This window comes from Perissodus microlepis, chromosome 18 (assembly GCF_051167445.1).
Source record: "Perissodus microlepis isolate ML-2025 ecotype Zambia chromosome 18, ASM5116744v1, whole genome shotgun sequence".
Taxonomy (NCBI): domain Eukaryota; kingdom Metazoa; phylum Chordata; class Actinopteri; order Cichliformes; family Cichlidae; genus Perissodus; species Perissodus microlepis.
This window is the reverse complement of record NC_140478.1, coordinates 29,768,733-29,791,396: the sequence shown is the minus strand read 5'-3', so window position 1 is coordinate 29,791,396 and position 22,664 is coordinate 29,768,733. Positions and strand designations below refer to the sequence as shown.

The window sequence follows — 22,664 nt, the reverse complement described above, 5'->3', positions numbered from 1 at the left end:
AGGCTGCCCCCTAGTGAACTGCTCTAAAAAATGCAAACAGTCGCTCCAGTTATCAGTTTTAGCTTCCACTCCATTTTCAAAGGCATTCATAAATGATCTGTACTGTAAAGGGTCTCCATCAAACATAGGGATGTTTCTAGCTGGAAGGACAGAAGATAAGTTTTGTTTTACAAGCAAAGTAGTGATGTCATTTTGTTTTTGCATAATATTGACAATCTCCTTCGTGCAATTCTCAGTCAAAGTAGGAGACTGAGGCTGTGTTTGCTGCGTCACTTGAGCTGAATCATCAACTTTTACCATCACCTCATCCACCTGATGTTGGTTTTGACTTTGTCTAGGTATGATTACTTGTGATTCAGATGCAGAATTTGTACCAGAGTAATCTCTTTCTGCCGGAACAAATGTATCAGCACAAGGATTTAAATTAGGCGCTTCTTGTACGTGCCCTCTTTCAAAATAAGAGTTCATTCCATCAGAACGCTCAGAGCTACAAACTCAGTTTATTTTTAAGACACGAAGCTTTGCCTTAGTTGCTGCCAACTCTGTTTCCAAGGATAATTTCTCCTTTTCTTTTCTCAGTTTTTCCTCTTGCGCTTCAATAGAATGTTTTTCTTTAATGCAGCGAGTCGCTCCATGAGCGCTGCCTTGTCAGCCGCAGCTTTAATGCGTGCGGAAGATGTTGATGAAATTCGACTTTGCTGTGACAATGTTTTCGAAGGTGGCTTTACACTTGAGATATTAGAGACACTGTCTTCAGGATTTATTTCATCCAAACTTTCAACAGCTTGATCATTAAGAGCAGTATTGCTTTGTTCAGTATACGGCTCGCCTGCTTGCTGCAACCAAACCTTTACTTTGTCCATAAAAACAGAGAATGCTGTCACCTTAGACTGAAAATGTGCGCTTTGCCTTTTCACTTCATCTTCTGGCAGTGGCAAACTTAAAAAGGATTCTTGCAAAGCGTTTGCATCTTGATAGCATTTAATAAACTTCCCAAATTCCGAAGACACTTCCTTAACCTTCTCATGTGAGGTCATTAAATTTTCGCCATGTACTTAGATGCTTGCTTACACATTGAACTCCGCTTTTCTTGGCATGTCTTTATATACAAATCCAAACCTTTTGGCGTAAATTTGATGCTTCTTTTCTCTGCTTGCATCTGAGTGTCATCCTCTTGTTTACTCTCTTGTTTACTCTTAATATCCGACATTTTTATTGTCCTCTTGGATTATTTCAAACATTATAAAGATGCACAGCACACTGAGAATCCATAGCATAAAGCGCAAACATGATTGCAGTGAACAAACATTTCCACAGAGGGCGTTGGCATGTTTCAATTAGTCATCCTATTATGCACAAATTTAGTACATCAAAACTCAGTTCATCAGTCTTTGTAGTGAAATAATGTCTTTAAACTCCAATAGCTTCACCGTTTTCCTTTACGGCTTAAACAATATTATCACTCACCAGCTTTGATGAACGAGTGACATGTTGATCCAGGCTTCAACATCAAATCCGTCTGGAGTACTTACAGACGATCCAGTAACTTTTATTCGAGTTCGACGGTGATCCTTGAAATCCATATATCCAACATATCCATTAATGAAGGATTATTCCTTTGTCCACGGGCAGGTTTTTTACTTTTTGTAGTGGCAATTCCTTTTGTTTGACAAACCAAACATCCCACAGTTAAAGGTCCACAAGCCACTGCTGCACTGAGATAATATTTCGTACGCAGGCAAAAGAAGTCCACTGTCCAAACTTTAAAGTTGCGTTTTTATGGTTTATTTTATCCAGTTTGGCAAGCAATAACAAGATCCATTTTTAGTTACTTCCTGCTGCTTCTCCTGCTCTAGTAAAAAAACCATAGGCTCACCCCAGTGCATGCTGGTCCTATACCAGTGTCTTTATTTATAGAAACAAAATGGCCCTACAGCTTTTACTGACTAATTTAACAAGGTAACATCAAACAAACAAAACATTGAAAGAAATATTAACCTACAAATAAACTTGTAAATAAACCCCAACATATAAGTAAACTAACAACAAACTTTAACTGATTTCAAAATAATAAAAAATAAGAACAAATAGCTCCAACAGAAGTTATTGCTGCAGACTGAAGGTTCTGTAAACTACTCAGTCATAGAATGATTACGATATTGAACTAAAACAAATGCCTGAATCCTAAATTATGGATATCCTATTGTGGTGATCTGAAATGTAACACTAAATGTGATTAAAACACTAAAACTCTGGACTCCGGGGCTGAACGACCGCGGGGATCACCAGCCCGAGGAAAACACAAAATACACATGACTCCGTGAGAAAGACAATTCATTCTTGAATGAAGACGTTGATCAGACACATTTAAAATGTAGCCAATTGTGTTTATTATTAAATTATTAAGGAAATAGAAAAGCGGGGGAATAGAAAAGGGGGGAGGGGTGGGGGGTAAAGAAGAGGGTAAAGGAAAGGGATAGAAAGGAGGAAAGAGATAGAGGAGAGAGAACCCCAACTATGCCCTCTGAGCAAGCACTGGGTGCGACAGTGGATAGGAACAACTCCCTTTAAAGGAAGAAACCTATGACAGAACCAGGCTCTAGAGGGGGCAGTCAACTGTCGGGACTGGTTGGGGGGTGAGGGTGAAAGAGAAAGGGGTGGGGGGGGGAGATGGGACAGGTGTTAGGAGTTAAGGTGAAAATTACGATGCAACGGTGGAGGAGGAAGACGGGGTGACATCAGCAGAAGGAAAAGTAGAAAAAGTAGAAAAAGCAGGAGTGCTCTTTCTCCAGAAGAAGCGGAAGCGTTTTTTCTTCTTTTCCATCATCTTTTCCACGAGCACTTTTTTCTCTAGGATGAGGGTTCGTAACTCATCAATTGTTTGTGTATTTTCCTTCTCGAGTTTCCTGCATGTTGTCTCCACTTCTTCTAATTTGGCTTGTTTTTCTTCGAGCCTTTCTTTCAGTTCTTTACATTTGGCCTCCTGCATAAGCTTTGCCTCGTGCATCTCTGTATAACTGTGTTGTAATTTGTTGTGTGCGTCTTGTAGCTGCTGACTTCTCTCGAGTTCTTGAAGTGTACACTGCAGGTCTTTGTTTGTTTTCTCTAGTTGCTGCTTTAACATCTGCACCTCAGTGTTTTTGCACTTCAAGTTGTTGGAAAGTTTCTCCAGTTCTGTGTTGTTAATTATTCTTTTTGAATCATAATCAGGTTACCACAAATTGTTTTTTAATTTAGTAGAACTTGAAATGTTTGTCAGTGGGTAAACAATTCATAATGCAAAGTCAGAAACATCAAGTTATTCTTAGTACTGCATACTTGCAATACATAAGTTGTCCTAACAGTCATGTAGGGCATCCGTAGTTCAGGGGGTCGGGAAGCTCATCTTGTAACTGGATGTAATATTAGCAGACAGAGGGTTTGATGTTGCAGAATCTTTGGAGTTGTACCATGCTGAATTGAAGAGCCCAACTTTCACCAAAGGAAAGAACTAACTGGCCCCTAGATTGCCCAATCAAATCTCTTAATGCCACCAGCCCTCCCCTACCTTCACTGTGTGCTCAGCTTGTAGAAAAGAGTTGAGTGTGGAAGAAATGGCAAAAATGTGGAGCTGAAAAGCTAAGAGAGAAAAAGAAATTATATATAAACCAACGTGTCAAATTAATGGACATGTTAGTTATTGGAGTTCTGGCTGCATTTTATATATCTATATTGTGTCCTTTTTATAATAAATAATAAAAAACATTATTTATCCTCACTGTATGAACATTGTTGGAGTCCTTGAAGTCTCGTCATGTTGAAGTTACTCATGTGATGTGATGTTGTTATAATGATCCAGCTGGTGTGCAGCCATCATATTAGAGTTCTCTTTCTTCTTCTGATTTTATACAATTTTTCTGTGATGGTGTCACATTTACAGTGGTCGCAACAATTGCACCTACAGGACCCTGAAAAACTGGTGCACAGACTTCAGAGTCTAATAAGTGTCACCACTGTAACCACTGCATAATGCAAACCATGACACGAGTTTAGTCTTGGTGTGAAACTCATTTTGGTTCATAGACACCAATCTGACCTTAAGTGGAACAGACCCATAAAACTAATGCGTAATAAATCTGTTAATAAATAAATCCAAATTCTCCCATCATCATTCTTTGGTAGGAAGTCATAAATAGGAGTTAAATTCAGACTCGCACAGGCTCACCTCTGCACGACTGGCTTCTCCTGTAACCCTGCATGTTTCTAAGGTTTGTTTTCTTTCTTTTTTTGTTGTTGTTCTTGTGCTTTTTGTCCTCGGGTGAGGTTTGAAGTGTCTGTGTGGTGCAGCTGGTCTGGTCTGTCCAGGCTGCACCACACAGACACTTCCAATCACCACACATCAAAGTACAAAGCGTATGACGTCATCACATTCTGTGTTAGGAAGTCATATTTAGGAGTTAAATTCATTGTTCATCATACTCAAGAAATCTTTCTGTTATCTTGATTAACTTATCCCAACATTGTCAATCAGACTAAGTGATCACATGACGCTAGTTATCAACTCTATAAGGTAACCCAGGGTTTCCCATTTTAGCTACTAGCCTGTTTACATGAAAGGGGTGGCGTTGGGGGCATCTGACCAATCACATACAGAGCAGCAGAACAGCTGACTTTACAAAGAAAGATAAAACTATAAACATGAGCATCCAATCATGATCCAGGTGACAGTGAACCGCCATCGAGCTCATCCACTGATCAAAGCCTCTCCATTTCAGCTCAAAAGAACACAGAGCTCAGGCTGTACCCAAGACTCGGGTACAGAGGCTCTCTTTTTTTTTTTTTGCCCCCACCACCAAATAACAGGAATGCATATAAGAGCAGCGGTAGCTACTCACAGATCCCTGTCAGAACAGGCATGGGGTCTGTCAACTCCCCGGCCGTTTCTGTGAGATTGGAGGCGTACGACATCGGAGAGAAGAAATGCATCTCGGATGTGAGGAGGACTTTCTGCCTCTTTGTCACCTTTGACCTCTTGTTCATCACCATGCTCTGGATCATAGAACTCAATGTAAGTCTGTGTTTGTAGTGGCTGTGACAGCAGTTTTGTTTTTTTATTAGATATCTGTAGTAATAAAGTTTTTACAGCAATGTAAAACCACACGAGATTAAGATGTATCACCAGACAGTGAGCCTTTTTGACTGAGTCAGCCTACTCGGGAGAAATTTATTGGATGCATCTGCTGTCTTCTATGTATTTTGCTCAAGAAAAAACTAAAACTGAAGATGATTTTATTATTTCCCAGAGATTAAAGGGTTATTTAAAAGTAAAGTTAAACAAAGTCAGGAAAGATAAAACGCTAGTATTGAAGTTTTTAAAAAACTCCAAAGTAGGTGAAGCCGTTAAAAGGCCAGGCTCAGAGCCTTTGGTTTTGCTTTTTTGTGGAAAAACATTTATTGTTCTTTTAGAGCATTTAGAGTTGTTTCTTTCAGCTTGTGGTGGACTTTCGGATTGACAGCATCATTCCTATCTGCTTTTACTTTTGTGCCTGATCGGTACGATTAACAGCAGTCAGCTTGACGCACAAGTTCAATTTCAAGTTGGCTTTTATTGTCACTTCAACCATATACATTTAGTTCACAGTGAAACGAAACAACGTTCCTCCAGGACCAGCCGATCGGCCACAATGCTGGTGGCTTTGCGAATACAGCGTGTAGTGTAGATGTCCTCAATAGAGGGGAGAGAGACTCCGATGATCTTCTCTGCTGTTCCCACTATCCGCTGTAGGGTCTTGCGGTCCGATATGGCACAGATGAACTGAATAACAAAAATAAACACACCGTAGATTTCTGATGCACTGAATCACTTTGGAGGAAAAATGAGTTTCCTCTGCTGACTGACAGTTATTGTTTGTTGAGCTCAGTTGTATGAAAGTTCAGAGGAACTCATGAGTAGCCACCGATTTGTACACAACTGATAGCAAAGTGTGGAATATGGCATTACATGTGAACAAAGGTTTAAAGCTGGTGAAGAATGCACGTTCCTTATCTGTACAGACTTTTTCTTAACTAAACTATCAAGTGGTTTAGTTGGTATCGTGGTTTACAGTGGTTCGCCTACCAGGTGAAAGATCCCAGAAGGAGACGCTTATCCCATTGGGTTTGGTTCAGGAAAGGCATCTACCTGCTGTGATGACTTCTTGTGACAAGGGAGAAGTAATACCATTACTTCTTCCTGTTCACAATTTTTATCTTTGTAACAACAAATCATTGAGTAATAAAACCAGCTGCCTTTTCAGTGAGTATCTCATCCAGTGGTGGTTGAGCTCCAAATCCACCGTCTTACACATCAGTTTGCGACAGCTATCCTCGTTCTGCTCTTGGTGAGCTTCATATAGAGGTACAGAAGCCAGTTCTTGACATGGTGCAGGTTCTGCAGATGGACTCTGTTGAGGGCTTCAGTCCAGTTAGGTGGAGTGTTAGAAAGCTAACTAACTTTATCAAATTACATCCATGCTTTGTTTTAAAAGGAAAGAATTTCTTGTCTTTAACATCCCAAACGGCAGTGTTGTTAACCCATCCAGATAAAAACAAAAACATACATCTGTTTGTTTCTATTCTTTTATCATGGTGGCAGTTTAGGAGGAGCTCTTGCAGGAACTTTTCTGGTTTTTAGTTACTGAAATGCTGCAGTATGTGCAGGGTGCCGATCTTTGTTTTTTCTGCTTTGAACCGTGATCTCAGGGTCTGCTGATTTAAACTAATGGAGAATTTACAGGCTCGTGCTGCAGTATTGAAGTGTCCAGCATGTTGGAACAGTGTTTGTATCCTCCAGGACTCTGAACTGTTTACAGTATTTGACTGAAAGTTTTAATTTATTCTGAACACGTTTATCTTCTTAGATGGCAGCAATCATTAATTAAGCCGAGTGGACTCTGTCTCTCTCCTTTTTGAAGATGTTACTCAGCGTTGTTGCTTTTTCTGTAAATGTCACATCTGAAAAAAGCCGGAAGGAACATTTAGTAAAAAATGTTACTAAAATGCCATCACGATAAGAGATGGATAAAGTCAGCAGAATTATCAAACGTATTCCTGTAAGGGTGCATTTAGATACCACAAACAAACAGAGTTTATGAACTACAGAAAAAAAGTTTTTTAATCTTGTGCATACATTAATACGGTTCCTGCTCAGTTTGCCTGTTTACATGTTTTACTATTTTATCTTATTTGACTTGTTAAAAACAGGTCTGTTAACCATTAATCGGGAGGAAGCAGTTACATTATTGTCAGTCGTCCTCAGTCATGATAGGTTACTGTGTTTTATCGCTCTGGAACTGTAAAATGCCAGCAGTTGTGCACCGAGAAACAACGTTTACAGTTGGAGTGAATTGTGTCAAGGTCGAGCAGAAGCAGGACAGCCTGCATGCTGGACGAGTGGATCGAGGTCATGCAGCTGATTGAGGAAGTGATTTGACTGCGGCACACATTCCCAGAATGCTCCATTTGACCTCGGGCACTAAAATAACTGTCCACGAGAGACGGAGTTGTTCTCTTTTGTGTAACTAGAAGAGCACCCTGCAAATGCACTGCAAACCTGCTCACTTTCAAAATGGAGAACGTTTCATCATCCATGACTTTAATCCTGAGCAGTTTTTACTCAACAATTTGATGACTTTTTTATTTTTTTGTGAAGAAGTTTCCTTCCTTCCTCTCAGCTGTAACACTGAACACTTTGGCTATTACGTTACTCTGTTTTGACTAGCTGCTATGGGACTGATTGGAGGAGTAGTGCTGAGTGTTAATTCAGTTCAGTTTTTTTTATATATCGTTAGTAAAGTGGCCTCAAGGTGCTTTATAATTATGAGATAAAGACCCAACAGTATTGGAGAGAAAACCCCAACATTCAGACAGGGTTCATACCTTTACTGCCTTTAATACCTTTGCTATGAAAAGATACATTTTTTTGCAATTTCTGCCTCAAAAACACATTTGGACACTGTGATGAAGGTGACGCACCCTGCTAAGTATAGGCTAAGTATAGGTCTGTCAGCATTACTAATGGGTGCAAATTGAAATCTTTTGCTACATATGATCATGTTGAGGGGTTTTATATAAATCTTTTGTTTTTAACAGTGTTTTTGATTTAATAATGTTTCAAAATAAAATAACAGAAATGGTCAGTAACAACAAAAAATCTTTATGTAGCAGAAAATAAGTAGAATAGCTCCATGTTAATACCAGTATTATGCTCATAATTACAATACTAACTTATTTTATACAAACCACATCTGAGACGTCTTGGTTGTGCAATGACTGACACATTATAGTAAGTATATGCTTCTTTTTTCTTGCCTAATGTTGATGAAGCAGTTATGTCATTAAATCATAGGACTCCAAAATAATCCTGTTACTACAGGATTATTTAGGTAATCAATCATTTTTCTATCCTGATTGTTTCTTCTCAAATATGAGGCGTGCATTAGTATGTAGGCTGGATTTAAGTTGGAGCTGCCAGCCAACCAAAGACAACTCAGGATGTCGATGTTGTATTTTTGCTGGCAGTTTGTTGATTTAAAAAAATCAGCCTTCAACATAAGAGCACTGCAGTTGGAATTTAATGGTGTTTATACACCACTCTGCATTTAATCATTAGTTATTATTAATCTCTGGCCTCTGATTAATCTTCCCTCTGATGGTCAGGAGCAGCTTCTTTGTGTACAAGCGCCGTAAAAGAAGTTCTAGAAAGAATCTCTGGATACAGACTTTCTGAATATGTTGCAGATCGTGTTGTTGTTGGAGAGCTAAATTCCAGAGCTGAGTTTAGCCACTGACTTCAACAGTGTGGCACTTTCTGTCTAACAATTCATTCCACTCATGCCGATGATGCCACTGCAGCTGATCACGAAACTGAGTAAACTAGCAAGCAAGACCTGTACTTTGTGTTTTCAGTCCAAGTTCCTGCTCTTTCATTTAGTTTGCTTCTGTGTTTATCACAGAGGGGAGTCGAGTTCACAGCCCTCTAACACAAAAAGCTGAAATCCTCCAGTCTCATTTAATGTACCTAGTTTTTCAAACATCTATTTAGGATGATAATAAAAATATACATTATCATCTCATATAAATCGAAATATTAATTATAGCACAGTGACGAAGACCAGTATAAGAAGTAATGGTTCTGAAGGGAAATCTTGATCCCAGCTTTGTGTGCAACTAGCTGCACTCTTTAGTCGGTAAAGTGAATTATTTCATATTTCAATTCATATTTACCAACATACAAAGGTTTTTAGCTGTTGAGTCTAAGATGTTGTAGCGGGGACTGACAGATCGCATTTCTTTATCACTTTGATCTAGAAAAAGAGCAGCTGTGTGAGTAGATTGCCAGAGTAAAGCAGCTGATAACCGTTTGACCCAAGAGATGCAAAACCACACTCGTCTGTGCTGAGCATGGTTTGCATCTCTCGAGTCAAATGGTTATCGGCTGCTTTACTTTGACAGTGCTAACCTTAGCCACACTGAGCTAATCTGAAACTGTGTGAGAGAGATTCATTTCAGAGACATTTGAAACAAAAGGAAGTTCATTTTTCACCCACACAGTATTTCTGTGGTAATTTTTCACATTTGATTGAGCTCAGTTTTGAATTTTGTTGTTTAGTTGACAGCACATTATTCACTGTTAGGTCTGTACAAGCTGACGCTGACAGCTTTTAGCTTTAACTGTAAATGAAGCAAAAGTCCCTTTTTTTTGTCAATTTAATGTTAATACTCACGACTTCGTCTGAGTTGTAGCTTCTCACAGTTGCTAAACAACCTTACTCGAAGTATATTTGCAGAACCTCACAAACACATTTAAACCATTTTATCAGTGCTTAAAACCACAATATCTTTAAACGTTATCTTTCTAACCTCATGTTGCTGTTTCTTAATTTTGCAAAAATGACAGACTCGCACTGCTTCTCAGAGTGATGCACAGAAACATCAGTTCACGGCAAAGATTCACAGACACAACTGCAGCACAGGGATTTTCCAGTTATACATATTGTTAGCTAATTCAGGTCAGAGTGTACCAACACCAACGATGGATGGAAACAATCTGAGAGGAAGACGAGGAAGAACAAAACCAGGAACACGAGTTTTAGGTGAAATTTGAGCAGCTGTTCTGGATTTATACATGAAATGATTAGAAACTTGAAGTGTGAGACTCTTTGTGTCTTTCTTTCAGATATTTCTGAAACAAGAATAACATTTCCTTTATTTATAGTTCCTGTAAGTTACTCTTCTTGATCTATCTCGTCCTCCTCCTCTGCCTCTCGGATGATTTCCATCCGTTGCCGGTGGGGGTGGAAGATTTTCAGCTGCTGTGCTTAGGAAATGATGCGAGTGCTGCAGATCTGTAAGCTTAACCTCTGCATCCTGTGGTTAACGTCATGCATCTTGCGGTGACTCATTGTGCAAAATGTGTTATTGAGCGAGGGAGAGCCCATTATTTAAAAAAAAAAAAAAAAAGGCATCAAAGGAGATCTGCAAATAGAGTCTAAAAAGGTGAAAGCTGTAAATGAGAGCAGGATTGTTTCAGTGACTGAAAATGATGCAGTTGCGTTTCATTTTTGGAAGAGGAACTGTAAAAAATGCCAGAAAGTAAAAATCTGTTGAGGTCATCAAAAGCAAAGGTGAAGCTGAGGTCTGCAAACTGTCTGCCGCTGCATTTTTCATGTCCTTTTTTAATACATGCAGATATGAGTGCTGTTTTATTGAAGTGAGACTTTAAATATAGCACCAACACCCTCAGATTTCCTGTTGGTTCTAGAGAACTGATGCACTGCTGATGTTGTCAAGCCAGCTCTCAGTTTAAGGCATAAAATCAAGAGGAAGTCACCGAGCAAGGTCCTTTATGACCCAAGATAGCGCTGTGCGATATGATGAAATATATCGATGACGAAATGAAAAAAACTATCGTTTCAAATTGTACGCTATCGTTTGTTTCGTGGTTTCCAAAATAAGCTGTTTACGGCAACGTTTTTCCATCGGGGCGCAGAGAATACCAGCATGGCCAGTGAATATGAGGCAGAACCAGGTAGCTCCAAACAGAAGGACTAGTCGAAACAAAACGAGGACCTTATTCCTAATGAGGGCCGGCCCCTGTAGCATGGACATGATTTGGTTATGAAAAGTCTGACACGGACCAGAAAACTCTACTATGCAAATTATGCCGCAAACCGGTTCCCACCACAGACTCAAACACGACAAACCTCTTCTACCACCTACGCAAGAATCACGTGAAAGGTTGTTGACAGAGTTTACAGATGAGAAGCAAAAAAGAGCCGTCAGGTGCTCAAAATAAACCTTAGACTCAAACGTTAGAACAGGCTTTTCCTCGCAGCACGCCGTGTAATAAATACAAAGAACATGGTGGCCGTCACATATAGTTTCATGCACCGGTCAAAACACTCGGCTCCAGGTACACGACACCCAGCTGAAAACACTTCACACAAGTCGGGTTGCCCAAGATTCATAGAGTTTACATAAAAAGCCCTTTTTTGTCATATACATCGTTATCAGGATGAGAAATGTCTTACATGAGGATATGAGATTTTGGTCATCGCACAGCCCTAACCCCAAATGTTTATTTGAATCCTACAACTTCTCATGTTTTTTGTGTTGTATTAAAACTTATGATTATTATTTTAGATGGAATAAACTTACAAAAAATATTCCTCTAGTAACAAAAAATATAACTGCCTCACTCAGGTCATTTTAGCCTCAGTTGTGTCAGGGTTAACTTTAACATTCAGAGTATTTGTCATGATGAGCTGTTTGTGTTTGTCAGGTGAACGGCGGCATTCAGAATCGGCTGGAACAAGAAGTCCTGCACTACGACTACCACGCCTCCTTCTTCGACATCTTTGTAAGGTTCTTTCTTTTGCTTTAAATGATCAACTTTATATCATTTATTTTATGTGGGGTTTTTTTCACTATTTTTTTCCTTCCTTTTTGTTTCTCTCCTCCTTCTGTGCCACCTTCACCTTCCTCCCCTCCCTCAGCTGCTGGCAGTTTTCAGGTTTGCCGTCCTCATCCTGGCCTACGCTGTCTGCAAGCTTCGTCACTGGTGGGCCATCGCGGTAGGTTTTAAGGCTGTACGCCACAACAGTGTTTCTGTAATTGCGCCAGCAGAGGGCGCTGCCCAGCAAGAGCTCACATTGTTGGGTGCACAGTGAAGTGTCTGGCAGGAGGATGCACTAATTCTTGTTTCTGTGCATTAAATATGTCATCAGGGGGCATCAGTGTTTGTTACAGGGTGATTCTGTGATTTTCCATTTCACTTCATTATATTCAGTATATTTAGAGAGTTAAAGACCATTAACATGAGGATGTTTTCAGGTAAAAGGGGTTCTGTTTAAAATATTAGCAAAAATAAGAGCATGAGCATTTCTGATGTTTTCTGTCTTTGTGCAGATCACCACTGCAGTCAGCTGTGCTTTCCTGATTGCTAAAGTCATTTTGTCGAAGGTAAGAAAAAGCTTTACAATTCCTAACTGTCTGCACTCCTACACACACACACACACACACACACACACACACACACACACACACACCTTAACAGCACCTCAGAAAACAGGGTGGTACTTAAAGCTTTGATCTAAGAAACCTGACAACATCTAATATTTTCATTATTTGTAACAAAAATGTTGCACTGACTTTAGTTTTTTACTTCTAATAATATCTTTATTTATTTTAGTATTGGTGTCAATGTCCACACACAAAAACCTCTTAGAGGACAGTTTGTTGTTGGAGTTAATTTTCCTCTGCAGTCTTTGCTCCATATTCCCCGATGGCGATGCATACATGAGGATTTAAGGAAGTGAAGCAAACTATCTCCTTCCTGTACAGGAAAACCTGTAATTGCTGCTGCTTAACAATAATAAATATTTGTTTTTGCACCTTCTAAATTTTAAATGGTCAGATTTTGTATGCTTTGTGTAGAATTACGTATTCATATTGGGACGTGTGTGTTTCTTGTGTAGCTGCTGAGTCAGGGGGCCTTTGGGTACCTGCTGCCCATCATCTCCTTCGTTCTGGCCTGGATAGAAACGTGGCTGCTCGACTTCAAGGTCCTGCCTCAGGAGATCGAAGACGAAAACAGTGAGTCTCAATTGAGCTAATAATAAAAAAGGCACCTTCATTACTGTTGCAGTACTGCTGCTGTCGCTGCTGTGATCTCTGTCAACAGATCGTTTACCTTACAGGTTCCTTTTAAAACCTTCCTTTAAGTTAGCAAAAGAATGTGAAAAAACAAGTACTATGACTCAAGAGCCTCTGAGTGGAGAATGAAAAAGAAACAAGAAAACGATAAAGAGCAGCAGCAGACGCTCTGGTGAAACACTGCCACCTGCTGGTGAACATTCAAAGCTACATACTGAGTAATTTTATTCAGTTGTTTTATTTCAAATAAAAGATCATGGGATAAGAAGTTAATATTATAATTATTTATTATAATGTTAGAGTAAAAAGCGTAATGCATCAGCTTCCTGTTGCTATTTCACAGGTAGTTTACCTGTAATTATTAATAATTATATGCCATGAACAACATCTGCAAATGTGTTTACTCACCTGATAAATGAAAGTTATTTCACCACTGTTATGTTATTTTAACCTCATTGATGTCCTGCTGATGCAGTTATTCCTGCTTCCTTCATCCTGCTGTGTTTCAGGACATCGGTCCATCATAGATACAAGTAGGGCTCCTCTCCTGGGTCCAGGTCCTTTATCTGATGGGCAGTTCTACTCTCCGCCAGAGTCTTTGGCAGGTCTGTTTCCTCCCACTGACATCAGACAAACCCAAACACACCCGACACACTCGCTTCAGCTGTCGCTCCTTCAGACTGCTCAGTCTGATGATTCTGACTCTTCATTCCCATTTAAATGAGCGTACAGACACAAAATATGAAGATATACAGTTCATTTTATTGTCATTATTATTATTATTATTATTAGAGTTTTTAGATTTCCAGCTTTGCACTTCACACCCAGAAATGAGTGGCGTAGCTCCTTCAGTATTTGTTTCACTGCACAGTGAAAGGAGCTTTTTCATCTGCAGACATCTTATTGCTTAGAAAATAATTCAATTACTCAGCTGCCTCTGCAGTGAGCCTTCCATACAATGGGTGGGCCCATCCTTTGCAGACACAGACACTCTCCAGAGCAGAAGCAGAGCTGCAGTCGATAACACAAAATACAAAAATAATTCCCGTTTCTGTAAAATGTGAAGAATTAAAAGTGAAGGTTTATTCTCACACCAGACTCCTGCAGCTGCTTTGAACCTGCAGCCTCCTGCAGACGGATTAAGACAAGCGCGCCTCAGTTGTTTCACACAGGTCAATAAACAAGAAAATTTAAAAATGATGAAACCTGACAAGACAGGAATTGTCAGGCTGGTTATCAGTGGCTGAATTTTCAAAATAAGAGCGAAGGGCATCATCTGCTATTAAGCAGTTGTAGATGCCATTAATGTCTTTAAGGATAATACATTTAGTTGGCATGAATACCTGAGCCGTCCGGGTTCAGAGGGGTCGTCTTCTAATCTGAAGGTTGGCAGTTAAAATCCTGGCTCCACCGTTCTTTTATCATCCTAAATTTTCTGTGGTGTTTCTATAAAAACGCTGACCGATTTCCCTTTCGTGCTCAGACTCTGACGAGGAGCTGGATGATAAACACGAACCTGAAAAAGGGCTCATTACACAAGTGACTTAACAGGTAAGAATACGTAATGACAGACGTCAGTCAGGATTCGTATCCACAGTATTAGTCTGATGTGCTGTTTTATTTCTCCACAGGATCGCCGATCCTGAACATGGAGGGATTTTTGGGTCCTCCAGCGTTGTGCTACTGAGGGGAAAACTTCTGCCTTACACCTTCAGCCATTTTAGTTTGTATTTGTTCATATCCACAAATGCAGCTCACGTTCTGATATCAGCCTTCTGCACGTACACCGCGACCGGGAAAGTGCCACTTAAAAGTTTCAGTGTCATGAACTCTGGTTACTGTATGAGTTTTGTTTCTCCACCTTTAAGGAACTCGAGACCTTACAAGAGATTTATCAGAAATAAATCATTACATCCTTATCAGTATCCATCCATAATTCAAAACATTACATTCATTTTAAAACTTAAAAAAATATATATACACTTTCAATTAAAAAACAGAGTGTTAATGTCTTATTTCCAGCATAATGTTTACTTATAATTCTGTGATCATTTTCTTATGCTTCGGTTGTGTCACTGCAAAGGAAAATAAGCTCATGGATGCCACAGAAAGGATTGTTCAGCCAGTATTGAGCCTGCAGACCAGACTGTAGCAGAAAGAGAAAGTCAAACTCTTAGAGATGTTTATGATTACTTCAATGTCTTAAAAATGTGCATGAAAGAATATTAAGGTAACATATAGAGATGTGAACGATACTGTTTGTTTTGAAACGAGTGAAGGATTGTGTGTTAAAGAAAACGAGCCATAAACGTGCAGCATGTACACTCGGAGATTTGGGTTTAGTGCACTGAACAGAAGGGACGCTGCTCTCGAAAGCTGCTGTGACGGGCGGGGAAACGTTCTAATGGAAATGTACATATCTTCATGCATGCTTTGCAAGCTCAGTGGATGTTTATTCTTTTTTTTCTTTTTTAAAGAAAAGCCCGTCTGTATAACAGAATCATTAAAATGTTAAAGGTTATGTGGTTTTGTTTAATTGTTTATGTCAAACGTCGACCTTAAAGAGATCAACAGAATAAGAACTTAGACATAAATTAGCCTTATGAATAAATAAAATGTGAAAATATCAGTTTGTTTCAGGTAATGTCAGCTGTTTATTAAAAAAAATATTCCTTTAAAAAAACTTTTTCATCTCTATTTTTCTTAAGCCAAATTACTATTCTTAATTAAGGTGAACAGACTCTGAATGGGGGACTTTTATTTTAATTGTGTGTAATATATTAATTACATTTATTGAATTAAATAAAGATTAACCCTTATTTTTAAAGAAGACATGCTACTGAATACATGGACTGTAGATAAAAGACGGAGGTGACCTTTTACTAGAGTTATTAGTTTCGAATTTTCTAGTTTTTATTTTTCATTCCATTTTGACTTTTTAAGGTCAGTTTAGTGTCAGTTAGTCTCCAGAGTGAATTTTCTTCTTTCAGTTTAGTTTTTAGTAGTTTCAGTTTCTTTTAGGCTTTTAAATTATTATTGTTATATGGAGGCCAAATGTCAGAGGGAACATTTATGAAAATCAGTAGAGAGATCACTAAAAATAAAGATTTACCCCCTATTTTTAGTTTAGTTTTCCAAGTTCAATGTCTTGAAATGTTTTATTTTTATCTCAGTTTGGGTTTAGATTAGATTAAATTTTTGGGGGTTTTTTTTGTTTGTTTTTTGCTAAGCAAGCATTGTCAACATGCTCCATCCATAAAATACAGCTCAACCTTTGTTTAATTTAATGCATTTTTTATTCATTAAATAAGATCAAACTAATTTTTGGGGGGACTTTTTATTTAGTAATTTTTGTGGCAATAACCAAAAAAACAAGCAACATATTAACATTCTCTGACATAAGACCATTTAAGAGAGAGGGAAAAAAACAGACCATGATTAATATAATGACATGTCGTAGGGGAGATTTATAGCTTTATATTACAATGTTCCAAAGTTCGTGTTCATTCACCCAAGTATCTGGCCACACATCCATCTCTGGTGGAAGATCTCCACCTTCAGTTGCAGGCTTGCTGTCATTCTTTCCATTGTATGAACTCTTTTCAGTCTCTGTTTCCATTGAGTTATGGATGGTGAGTTTGTTTGTTTTCCTTTTCTTAGCTATCAGTAAGAGTATCTGCAGAATATATTTTTCATCTATGGTATACCTCTCTCTAGGTATAACTCCCAAGAGAAATATGGTGGGGTTCAGTGCAGTATTTACTTGTAGGATTTTCTCTGTTTCTTCTTTGATTCTTATCCAGAAACCTTGAATTATTGGACAGTCCCAAAAGATATGTGAATCGTCTCCTATTCCCCCACATTTTCTCCAACATAGTTCTGCATTGGGTTCCTTACAATATGAGGAGATAACAAGAGGTGTATTAAAAAAAAATCTAATTTTAAATTTCCAGTCAAACTCTCCATAATTGACTACTTATTCCCTTGTGACAAGTTTGACACATCTCTTCCCATACATTATCAGTGATAATAATATTTAGTTCTAGTTTCCATTTCTCTGTAATATGGCCTGTATTTTAAGATCAAACTAATTTTAATATTAGATAAGAATAACCCAAGTAAGTAAAAAAGTGTTTTATAAATGATGATTTCGTTAGAAATCCAGAAATCACTCAAACAGAACCTGTCTGTCAAAGTGAAGCAGGCTAAAAGATCAGAAAAACAAACATCACACCACGATTTAAAGACGCTCAAGAAAACTTGTGAGAAAAATTACAAACAAAGTTATTGGCATCTATTAGTCTGCAAATGTTTGTAAGGCTTTGGGGCTCCAGTGAACAACGGAGAGGTGAACTTTCCAAGAAGCTACCAGTGACTCATCCAGGTCACATAAGAACCCAGAATAACATCTAAAGAACTGCAAACCACAGAAATCTAATATATAAAAAATGTATAAAACCACATGTGCTCAATGGGTTGTTTTTAATTGTTATTCTTCTGTTTCAATTCCTGTTAAGATAAACCAGCTGGAGGGAACGCGGCAGATAAACGACTGCAGACAGAAGAAGAAACACAAAGCAGCAGTTTCTGTAATTCTTTTATTAATTTTTTTCTTCACATTTTTATTGACAGAAGTCAAGTAACCAAGGCATCTGTAAACAGTGCATCCACAAATCTACATGTTGCCTCTCATCAGTGCGATCGTTCAGTCATTCAAAAACACTGTTTGGAAATAAATACAATACTGATTGTTTTTTTTTTCTTTAAAAAAAAGAAGAAGAAGAAGAAGGTAAAACCTACATCTGCCTGAAGGAGCTCGTAAAGATTCAGTCTTTGTCTGTAGTCACAGTCTGGAAATGATGCCACATATGAAGCAACACACGGAGGTAAACGACTCAATGTGGTAAAATCCTGAAGCCGGAGGATGAAATACTGACACCACCTGCACGGCTGGTTATGTGAGGTTTGAGTTTTCAGAGGGAAAAACAAACACAGATGTGTAACGAGCTGTAAACAGAGAGCCAAGAGGAAAGAAGCTCCGACACTGATCTAAATTTATATTTCTGTTCCTAAAGCTCAGAAATGCCCTCACCGTTTCTAGACTGAGGAGAAAAGTTTTGGCCTGCAGCCACAGTGGAAGCAAATCCTCATCAAACTGTTTATATACAAAACACAAACATGGCTTACATGGTGGTACAGGTTCAAAAATATTTCCTTTGTAAATGTAATCTCTGGATTTAAAAGAATCCAAAAAATTTGGAGCAAAATTATTTTCGGGATCAAAAAAAGAAGTTTGTCCCATCACTGTGCGCACTGACAGTGTCCGACAAATGTTATTAATTTACTTTTACTAATACTATTCATTTATTGATTTATTGCAAAACTATTAAAACATTTTAGGAATTAAACTTGTTACTTTTTGAGCTTTCATCACTGTTAAGTAGCACTTCAGTTCCACAGTTTGTTTAGTGTAAAGTAGAATTAAAAACATAAAAGTCATGGTGTTTATTTGCTTCCACTGGGCTGCTAAATCAAAAATTTAACTACTTTAACCACTAACTAATTTTAAAACAAGCTTTAAATATGGCTTAATTGTTACCTTTAAAATCAAAACAAACAAGAAAAAAAAAGGTCTAAATTTTCTGTTATTGGGTTGTGTTTTCTTCAGATTGGTCATTTTTACTTATTTTTGTTGAGACTTCTTGTTGAAAACTTTCCAAATACGGTGACTGCTTGCTTTTCAGTGCATTTAGTAGCAACTTTTCCTTCACAGAACACGATCAGAACACGTCTACCAAAAAACGACTCTGCTTCTTCTTTGTGTAAGAGCTCAGTGAATACTCTCCTTTTGAGTTTAATATTATATTTTTTAAATGTCATAATAAATGGAGCAAAATTTATTCTGACCTTTAACGACTAAATCTGTTACACCAAACTGCCAAAAGAAAAAACAACGTCTGAGGTTCAAACTGGTGCTTCACGTCTTTTAAAGTCGAGCTGTTATCCTTACTTGCCGTTAAATGTCTGCTGTTTTAATGGTGAATATTTAAGTGAGTGAGCTGGGAAGTCCCTACTATTGTCATCTCAGGCAACACCACTCTGAGTGTGAGACCAAAGCCCCACCCCCTCCTGCTCAAACCTACTGTTTGTGAGGGGCAGCCAACCAGAAGAAAGCAGGTTTAAAGTGGTACTTTTTTTCCTATGCTCTTGCATTGACTCTAGATCAAGACCCTACGTTTGTTGTTAGTAATTGATAAAAGATGGTTTAGTGACGGGCAGTGGCGGTCCTAGCCTGTCACTAAACACTCCCTATGCCCCCCCCCCACCTACACACACACACACACACATTATGGATTGTACATTAACATAAAACTTGTTGGAACCATACTGAATTTCACCAGAGAAACACACACATACATGAAGAGAGAGAGAGTATGCATACTATGCAAACGGCTACCAAACAGCCATCGTAGTTCGCCATACAATGAGAACAGGACAAATAAAGAATTGACAATGACTAATTAATATTGTGCTGAACACACGCTCTTTTCTGGAATATTCTCACTAATTTTCTTGATATTTATTTATAATCACCTCTGTTAATCCTTGATATTTATAACTGAGTGATCTGTATATATTAGTGCTATTTCTTAAATGTGTAAAATCTGTCACATAAGGTATTGTTTGGAGTTTAGTCTGTTACTGTTACTATTTTTACCATTTCTTCTTGGAGCAACTGTAACCCACATAATTTCCTTAGGGATTAATAAAGTATTCTGATTCTGATTGTTTCAGGATGACCTGCCATTATCCAATGACACATCTGCTTACCTGTATCTTTTGCTCGTTTCTCCTCCTCTTGTTTTCTCTTTTTTCTAAACTGAGGACCTGATGGCTTTTTTTCTTGTCCATCTTGGTTTTAATTTTGCGCTCCAGTATGAACACCCATCCCCCAACCCGAGGATCACCACAACATGATCTAACAGACCTACTCCTTAGTTCACAGATTCACTTTGTCTAAGGTTTATTTCTGGGATTTTGTACAACCCAGGGTTCAAATCATGAATACATAATGGGCTTGGATTTACAACATTATGAATGAAATCTGCTCTGTTTGGAAGCAGCAGGGCCCACCGCCCCTTTCGACGGGTTGTGTGTGAGATTTTAAATCATCAAACTGTAAATTTTAATAACAATAACAGTTGTTATTGATCCCTATACCCCGAGTCCTAAAGTGTATATTTATTTTCTTACTCTTCTTATATATATTGTTTGTTTACTTGCACTGCTGTAACTGGAGCCTCGTCTCTCTATATACTGGACTGTATGTAGCGGAGATAACAATAAAGTTTACTTTGACTTCAGCAGCGAGCAGGCGCACCGAGGGGTTTCGCGCTCACTTTTCGTGTATAGAATTTTGAAAGAACATCGGTGCAAATGATAAGTCTGTATCATAATGTCTGGTGTTTTCATGTTTGTTGGTTTGTTTTAATTTTGTTTTATTTTGCGAGTTGGTTATTAGATGCTGCTCCAGCCAGCCAGAGAATCACCCGCCGCCCCGCCCTCTCCTCCCTGTGCCGCAAGCAGCAGGCCCCAGCAAACCCAATCGGTGCCTACGACATTCCCGATATGCGCTGGAATGATGTCGGGGCAGCATGAGTACGAGTAGTTTTTTTTTTTTTGCCTGTTGAGATATTCATTGTGTGTACTCATGTTGTACAGTGTTTTGGTTGTCACCACGGGGAGGCGCTGTTTCATTGTGGGAGCGCGGATGCTGCGTCATCACGCCCCTGGGAAGAAGAAAGGTGTACCACAACGAAAATGGCACCCGTGAGGAAAGTTTTGCCATGTGTAATAAAGTTCCCAAAATATTAAGAACATTTTTGCCTCCGTCGTCATTTTTCCTTCGAGTTGATCGCTGTCGATGCTGCAATACTCAACAGGTTATGGGCCCAGGGCCGACTCGAAGAAGAGTTTTTTCTCATGAAGATCCGGAGCCGCAACGGATAGCGGGCTAACGGCTAAATAGCAACATGGATCAACGAGGAGCAAGCAGGCTGTCTCGACTCATGTTTGACGGAGATGAGACCAGGTATGAACTTTGGGAAACTAAGGTGCTAGGATATTTGCACTTGTTGGGATTAAAAGACACTGTTCTGAAGGAACCGAACAGTGAGGCTGAAGTAGCAGCAGACGGTAAGAAGAACGCTGACGCTTACGCCGAGTTAATCCAATTTTTGGACGATAAAAGCCTCTCACTGATTATGAGAGATGCCCCTGATAATGGGAGAAGAGCATTAGAAATATTGAGGGACTACTACGCTGGAAAGGGGAAGCCCCGAATCATCAACCTGTACACCACGCTGACATCGCTTCAGAAAAAGAGGGAAGAGACTGTCACAGACTATGTCATCAGAGCAGAGGCCGCCATTACAGCACTGCGGGTGAGACTTTAGGTGATGGATTATTGATTGCTATGGTTTTAAAAGGACTACCTGAAAGTTTTAAGCCATTTGCAATACACGTTACCCACGATAAAGACGATATGACATTTGCTGAGTTCAAAACAAAGCTACGGAGTTTCGAAGACACTGAAAAGTCAAGCGCATTGGAGTGTAGAGACAACGTAATGAAAACAGGAGGAAGAACCGGGCGTGAGCACACGAGATCCAGCGCACAATGCAGACACAAGAGCGATGTGGACATTGTGTGTTTCAAGTGTGGACTAAAAGGCCACCGAGCAAAAGTGTGCAGACGGAGGACGTGGGGCAGTCATTGCAAAAGCAGCACACACAGTGATACCACATGTAGACATAAAGACAAACAAGATGGCGCGCGGAAGGTCGCAGATGAGAGCAGCAACGGATCCAAAGCAGAAACGCCGGATTATGCCTTCAGGATTAAGGGCGTAGACATCAAAGTCCAGCAGTCAGCATACAGCATTGAGGAGAAAGGCCTGTTGGTGGACACTGGGGCTACCTCACACATCATTAACAGCATCGCCAAGTTCAAGAGCTTCGACAACGCGTTCAGACCGGAGTCACACAGCGTAGAACTGGCAGACGGTACCCAGTGCAGAGGCGTCGCCCAACAGAGGGGGGAGGCAGAGGTGTTCCTGATTGACAATACAGGCCAGCGACGCAAAGCAACGCTGAAAGATGCGCTGTTTATTCCATCATACCCCCAGAACATATTCTCTGTAAAGTCAGCCACTGCATTAGGAGCAACAGTCACCTTTTAAACAAGGGCAGGACATGTTGACCCACAAAGACGGTACTAACTTTAACATTCATGTGTATGGCAAGTTGTACTATTTGCAGACTGAAGTTGAGGGTAATGATAAGTGTAACACCTGTCATGACATACAGGCATGGCATGAGATATTAGGTCATTGCAACTATGAAGATGTAGTAAGATTGCAAGGTGTGGTTAACGGTATGCAGATTAAGGGGAGAACCGATAGACCTGACCAGGAATGTGAAGTGTGTATC

General features: G+C 39.2%; 1 protein-coding gene across 1 annotated transcript; it reads left to right on the top strand.

Annotated features, from left to right (window-relative positions):
* The first annotated feature begins 4,847 nt into the window (after positions 1-4,847).
* Positions 4,848-15,694, top strand: LOC146368139 (STARD3 N-terminal-like protein). Its single transcript, XM_084913729.1, has 8 exons — positions 4,848-5,047; positions 11,801-11,878; positions 12,015-12,092; positions 12,427-12,480; positions 12,996-13,113; positions 13,683-13,778; positions 14,657-14,724; positions 14,805-15,694. The coding sequence occupies exons 1-7, from the start codon at positions 4,895-4,897 to the stop codon at positions 14,719-14,721; spliced, it is 642 nt and encodes a 213-aa protein (XP_084769855.1). The 5' UTR covers positions 4,848-4,894; the 3' UTR covers positions 14,722-14,724; positions 14,805-15,694.
* The last annotated feature ends 6,970 nt before the right edge of the window (positions 15,695-22,664 follow it).